Raw genomic sequence first — 6,885 nt, forward strand, 5'->3', positions numbered from 1 at the left:
TCTCGTGACTTCCACCTCATCTACTCCAAGTTCTTCAAGGATTAGGTTGCTTGTGGCATTCATAGGGGGAGATAATGTGAATTTTGGTGCTCCTTGTAGCATGCTCCTCTTTCATTGCCTCATCAGAGGGTCGTTTCTTAGATTTCTCGCATTCATTTCCATGAAACACCACATGACAGAAGAGGAGTGTTTTCGCCATTCTTTCTACTTGGTATCCTCATCGAGAATAGCATTAATGTTAGCAATCAAGTCGTGTAATTTAGATATAGCACCAGATGGATTTCTTTCACCCGCATACAATCTAAGCCAAGCTGGGATGTCTAACATGGCTAGCAACATTGGGTCATAGTGCTCATCATTTTCCATGTTCTGCAGATCATGCTGGATGATAATATTGTGAAAGGTTGGGTCCTTAATGAATATAAAAAGCCCTTGTATTAGGCTAGGGATTGCGGGCATCTTATCTCCATAACTCAAGGATTGTAATGCGATATCCCATGTCTGCACAATTTTGTGCATGCCATAGGATATTATTAATGTAGCATCGTCAAAGGGTTGTTGATGGTGTTACTACCACCATTAGTGTGTTTAAGCAAACAATATTACAATGACTACATTAATTAGTGTGTTTAAACAAACAATATTACAATGACTACATTATTTAAGACTCAAGGCAGCGGCTCAAAAAAATCGATGCTTCATAAAACAAGGCCATTGTAATTTGGGAAAAATTGTGTAACCCCTTCACCTTTAATCCACAAACCCATCTTATGCAAATATTAATCCTGGAACCTGCATCCATTATAAACCAAAAGAACTAAAATTAGCCTTTTAATTTATGGACTATAAGTGTCATAAGATTAATACACATGTTATAGATGTCAACATAGACAGATTGAGGATACGTGGGGACTTGGTAGCCATGGTTGGAGAGGTTGTTCTGGCGGTGGAGGGGCCAAGGAGAATGTCGTCCAATCTGAGGCTCAGAGGATTCCATGCATATGCTCTTAAGTAGCATAGAATAGGTGGGTCCATGGGAGAGGAGTTGGAGGTTTCTCCTCTGTTATGGGTGAGTGGGGTGATGGGGTTAGAAAAGAAGAGGGTGGGTGCGCCATGCAGGGAGTGGGTACCTTATACACGCGGCACTGCACCATTATATTCCCCATCCATATAATCCCATGATGGTATGCAGTATATAATAGGTGGGTCCATGGGAGAGGAGTTGGCGGTTTCTCCTCTAATATGGGTGAGATGGGTGATGGGGTTAGAAAAGAAGAGGGTGGGTGCGCCATGCAGGGAGTGGGTACCGTATACGTGCGGCACTGCACCATTATATTCCCCATCTGTATAATCCCATGATGGTATGCCTTTAGCTGGTTTAAACCAAGGCTTATAGGTTTTTACTTACAAGTAAATAAGCATATGATCCCACATTTGAGGCTTCCATGCTACTTTGTGTGTAAAGGTAACTTCTAATGAGGTGTATAAGATGCACTAGCATCCAAATGACTTTTTACAAGGCTTATCTTGATACATCTCATGTATTGCGCCATTGATTCTTTCTCTAATCATCATTATGAACGCTTCACTAATTAAGCCTTCATAGAAATAACATATCAAATAGATAGAAGCATGTATATTTTGTAGTAAACTTCACACAATTACCTTTCGTTGGCAATGCAAGTGCTTGTTTCCCCTAGCATTGGTATAAATTTTGTATCCTCTTTAATTGTGATAAGTGCTCATCACTAATCAAGCCTGTACTACTCATAACCCCTTGCTTCTTATGTCTCCACCTTTCCATGCCTGTGATGGTAGTTGCCCTGCAAGAATACTAAGGCTGGAATATTTAGAATTCCACGTGCCTCGAACATTCTCTAAAACCATCGCACAATCATGTAGAGGGTTTTAGCAGTTACATGGCCGGTACAATTTATCAGCCAGGATCATCCTTTGTGCTATCGACGACCACGGATGAGGGGTCTCCCTCCATTTCTCAATTTACCAAACAGTCTCTGTGGATGCTTGGCTGCTGTAGCCCTCCTGGGGTCGATGACGAGCCCAAAGGTAGCACTTCTACGCTCTCCACTGAAATTCTTTCTCAAAACAGTGTCAAGGATTCTGCTTCTGCTGCCTTGCCTGGTGACGCTGCCGCTTTTGTGTCCTCGCTAAGGGCCTGTGCCAAAGACAAAGATCTATGCAGAGGCACCCAGGTACATGACGTGATTGTGAGAAAAGGTTTGCTTGAAAAGTGCTCAAACGCCCTGACAACCATGTATGCGAAATGTGGTGAGCTTGAGAAAGCAAGGGAGCTGCTAGATATGCATATGAGCAGAGATGTAACTGCCTGGACTGCAGTGATTGCAGGTTATGCTCGACAGGGACAAAGCAGCGATGCCTTGGATTGTTTTGAACGCATGCGACATAATGGCATCCGTCCTGATGCTGTGACCTACACATGCATCTTGAAAGCCTGTGCTGCTGTTGGAGCAGTTGAAAAAGGGAAAGAACTTCATGAGGACCTTGCAAACCAAGGGTTGTTGCAAGATAACATCTTGCTAGGCACTGCTCTTGTGGACATGTATGCCAAGTGCGGTTCTCTTTCAAAGGCACAAGATGTGCTTGACATGCTCCCATCTCATGATGCTGTCTCTTGGAATGCATTGATTGCAGGATATGCACAAAATGGTCTTGGAGAGGAAGCATTAAAGTGTTTTGATCGTATGCAGAGTGAGGGCATCTGCCCGAATAGAGTGACCTATGCATGCATCTTGAAAGCTTGTGCTATTGTTGGAGCAAAAGAAAAAGCGAAGCAAATTCATGATGAGATTGTGAGGCAGGGTTTGTTGTATAATGATCTGAAGCTGAGCACTACTCTGATTGACATGTATGTAAAGTGGGGTGCTCTTTCGAAGGCACAAGATGTGCTTGAGAACCTCTGTTTCCGAGATGTTGTTGCTTGGAATGCATTGATTGGAGGGTGCACACAAGCAGGTGAAAGTGAGCGAGTGCTGATCTTCTTTGAACGCATGCAATATGAGGGCATTCCTCCAAACGCAGTAACGTATGCATGCATCTTGAAAGCCTGTGCCACTACTGGAGCTATAATGAAAGGGAATCAAATTCATCTTGAGATTGTGAGACAGGGACTGCTGCAAGATAACATTTTGCTTGGTAATGCTCTTGTGGACATGTATGCCAAGTGGGGCGATCTTTCCAAGGCCCAAGGTATCCTTGAGAACCTCCCTTCTCAAGATGTTGTCTCCTGGAGCACACTTATCTCAGGATATGTGCAAAGGGGTCAAGGTGAGCAAGCTCTATTGTGCTTCGAGCGCATGAAGCATGAGGGCATCTCTCCAAATGCAGTGACCTATGTCTGTGTCTTGAAAGCATGTGCCATTGTCGGTGCCCTAGACAAAGGGAAACATATTCATGATGAAATTGTGAGGCATGGGCTGGTGGAGGACAATATTGTGCTTGGAAATGCTCTTGTGGACATGTATGCCAAGTGTGGAGCTCTGTCAAAGGCACAAGGTGTGCTTGAGAAGCTGTCGTATGGAGATGTCGTTTCTTGGAGCACTCTGATCGCAGGTTATGTACAAGAAGGTCAAGGAGACCAAGCTCTGAACTGCTTTAAGCATATGAAACAAAAAGGCATCCTTCCAGATGCAGCAACTTATGCATGCATTCTGAAAGCTTGTGCTATTATTGGAGTGGTTGAGGTAGGGGAAGAGATACATGACGAGATTGTGAAGGAAGGGCTATTAAGAGATAATATGATGGTTGGCAATGCTGTTATAGACATGTATGCCAAGTGTGGTGCCCTATCAAAGGCACAAGCTGTGCTCGAGCAGCTACCTTCCCGAGATATCATCTCTTGGAATGCTCTGATGTCTGGGTTTTCAGAGAAGGGCGAAGGTGAGCAAGTGTTGATCTGCTTTGAACGCATGCAATGTGAGCATGTTCATCCAAATGTAGTGACATTTGTTTGTGTGCTTAATGTATGTAGTCATCTTGGTCTTGTAGAAGAGGGCTATGCATTGTTCATCAATATGGAAACCAAATATGGAGTGATTCCCAATTTGGAGTGTTATACTTGTGTAATTGACCTTTTGGGGCGCGCAGGGCATTTAGAAAAGGTAGTACAACTGATGCAAGAGATGCCTCCTTTTGATTGTTCTGCAATCTGGCTTGCCATATTAGGTGCTTGTCAGAAATGGGGCGATGTCAACGTGGGGAAATGGGCCTTTGAACAAGCTGTACAGGTTGAAAAAAGCCATGGGCCAGCATATGTTCTCATGGCAAATATCTATGCAGTGGCTGGCGTGTAAAAGAGTGCCAGGATTTTTTAAGCCATGTAAGTCAAGTCTTGTCCATAGCAGTACAGCTCAAAGAGACATACATTTGTCATTATCAAAGAATGTACAAATATAATGGCATTCTATAAAAGTGACTGCCGATGGGTTGTAACCATTGCCAACTTCCAAAACAAGAATATGCAGCATTGAAAAAAGCAGAAGACCAGCAAAGAAGAATGCTATGCTACCTGGGCTAAAATTGCCTACAGCATGCAGCCCGCTATATGAAGATCGCACCTCTATGGGAGGATTTTCTTGGAAGAAGATGATCTAGATGCAATCCTTGCTAAGAAGCGGCCTATGAGTACTATGCTAGTGGAAAAAGTTCAGGAAGCTCTGCCACAAGACTCTATACCACCTGTAGAGGAAGTTGGTGGTGAAGTAGATGGCGTTGAAGAAGCAGCAGCAGCTAAAACAAAAAAGAAGAGTCAAATCATGCTATTTTAATGTGTTTTGTTAGCACCACTTGGAGCTTAATTTACACACAAACAAGAAACTTAAGCGAAAGATTTGCATCTGTGGTTCCTCCTTCACTCGAGCCTTTTCCAAGGGACATGAAGCAGCTTTAGTTCTTATGGGTCGAGAAAAAGGATCAGTTCTCTTCAATCATGGGAGAGCTTGGTCAATGGTGTGAAAGTGTGTTATTATTATGCGCATCCCAAGCCCCCTGAAAAAAATCTGCAGATAAGAATGTTGAAGCTTCTGCTCCTCTAGAGAACCCAAAAGAGGAGTGGGCAGACAAAGCGAATAAGAAGATGGGATTGAAGAATTATTAAATTCCTAGGGTTGCGAGGAGCTCACAATGGGAGACCTCTGCGGCCTGCGAGGTTTGCGGAAGCTCTAGGCAGCCAGCGGCAGGGCGGAGGCCTGTGTGTTGCATGCGGGATTGTGCATGGCTGCTTGGGAACGGGCCGTTGGCCTTAGGGACAGACCTTTCCTCGGGTTGGAGGTGCTGGCTGCCCTGCCTAGTCGGTCCCGCCGGTTCCTTGCCTCCCCCTTATTTTTGGCAGCAGGAGAGGACGCCCTCCCTGCCCCTCTTGGGTGCGAAAGTCGTCCAGGGATCTGCTTGTTCTCCGGCATGGATGGGGCCCTGTGGCAGGGGCTGTCAGACATGGTGGCACTGGAGTTTCGGTTATGCGGGGTGGGCTCCCCTTCAGCCCGGTCTCCTGGTGTTTCATCCTCTCGGGTGGTGCTGGTTCATGCAATGGTGCAAGGCTCGCCACAACAGCCTGGGGCTTCTCGGCATCTGGTATTCTCGCTCCTTTGTGGCCTTTGGTGGCATCCCGGTGGTGGTCTCTCTCAGCCCGTCGGTGTTGGTTCTGGTTCTCGGCTCCCCTTGGGCACTTTGAAGGGCGGTTGCTGAGTCCTCCTTGGTGGTGGCACCCAAGGTGTGATTCCTCTTCTTCGGCATTACAGTTCGATCGTATTTTTCTTTTGAGGGGGATCCCTGTAAAACCCTGTGGCCGATATGGATCTGTTTAGGTCTTATGCTGACTTGTATGGGTTTGGGGGCTCCCTGTAAAACCCCGTGGACTATTTGTTGTTGGATGGTTCCCTGTTGGTTGATGATGCCCTGGCTCGGTTTGAGCAGGGCTAATCTTGTAAATTTTTTGGATTTATACTTGATATACTACTCACTGATTGTGACTTCTGCAAAAGAAAAAAAGAAGATGGGATTGAAGAAAGATGAAAAGTAGGAGGGAAATAATGTGGAGAAGACAAAGGGAGAAGCAAGAGGAAAAGAAAGAGAAGGAAAGGGTAGGAGGGAAATAATGTGGAGAAGGTGGGAGAAGACAGAGGCCCTTGCTGCGTGTCAGTTTATCGACACAGCTATCAGAGAGATGCAGGCTTTAACACCATCTCTGACAAGATCCTGGCAGCTCAGACTGAGAAAGTTATTACAGCTATTGGTGACTATATGAATGTTACCATATTGGTGACTATATAAATGTGCATGATGAGCTGGATTCTTGTGGAAGTGGTGGGAGGGTGCTCGTTCTTGTCTAGTTTGAAACCTATTAATTAACCATTTTGAATCCTGCTGATATGGAAGATGAATGCATGGCATCGACTAGAATAGGTCGAGGCCAAGGCAAAGTGTAGGGAGACGTTGTGCTCTTTTGTGGATGGGTCATAAGTTGATGAGGCTTTCTCTGAGGCATGAAGCAATGCAAACTAGAGTGTCTATATATAGGAACACATCTAGCCCGTCCTAGAATGAGGACCTTGGATCTTTGGTTGTTGCTGCTGAACCATTCATTGAGCAAATGCTGCTTAGACCTGGTGGTGGTCCATTTGTGAGATGTCAAAAGTACTTAATCAGTTTACATCATGGGCACACTAAAGAAATTAATTTACATCATTATGATTGCAAAGATTGTGGATGAAGGTGACAAAATTTTCCTTCATAGAGTTGTTAGCTCCAAATTTCAATTGTGTTGTGAGGTTGTGGAACTTTTGGTAAAAGCTTGAGAGAGACGTGCTATGAAGCCTAGAAAATAAGCCACACCATGAGGTAAAAATCACA

The 6,885-nt window shown here is 44.7% G+C and overlaps 1 protein-coding gene and 1 pseudogene across 1 annotated transcript; both read left to right on the forward strand.

Moving 5' to 3' along the window:
* The first annotated feature begins 1,770 nt into the window (after positions 1-1,770).
* LOC147438944 (pentatricopeptide repeat-containing protein At2g39620-like) lies at positions 1,771-4,250 on the forward strand (annotated as a pseudogene).
* Positions 4,251-4,340: 90 nt separating this feature from the next.
* LOC147438945 (uncharacterized) lies at positions 4,341-6,336 on the forward strand. Its single transcript, XM_086484906.1, has one exon. The coding sequence runs from the start codon at positions 5,251-5,253 to the stop codon at positions 5,719-5,721; it is 471 nt and encodes a 156-aa protein (XP_086341032.1). The 5' UTR covers positions 4,341-5,250; the 3' UTR covers positions 5,722-6,336.
* The last annotated feature ends 549 nt before the right edge of the window (positions 6,337-6,885 follow it).

This window comes from Adiantum capillus-veneris, chromosome 16 (genome assembly GCF_014529385.1).
Source record: "Adiantum capillus-veneris isolate H3 chromosome 16, ASM1452938v2, whole genome shotgun sequence".
NCBI classification, from domain to species: Eukaryota; Viridiplantae; Streptophyta; class Polypodiopsida; order Polypodiales; family Pteridaceae; genus Adiantum; species Adiantum capillus-veneris.

Coding starts and splice junctions, on each gene's coding strand:
- LOC147438945 (XM_086484906.1), top strand. CDS start 5,251: ATGGCTGCTTGGGAACGGGCCGTTGGCCTTAGGGACAGACCTTTCCTC.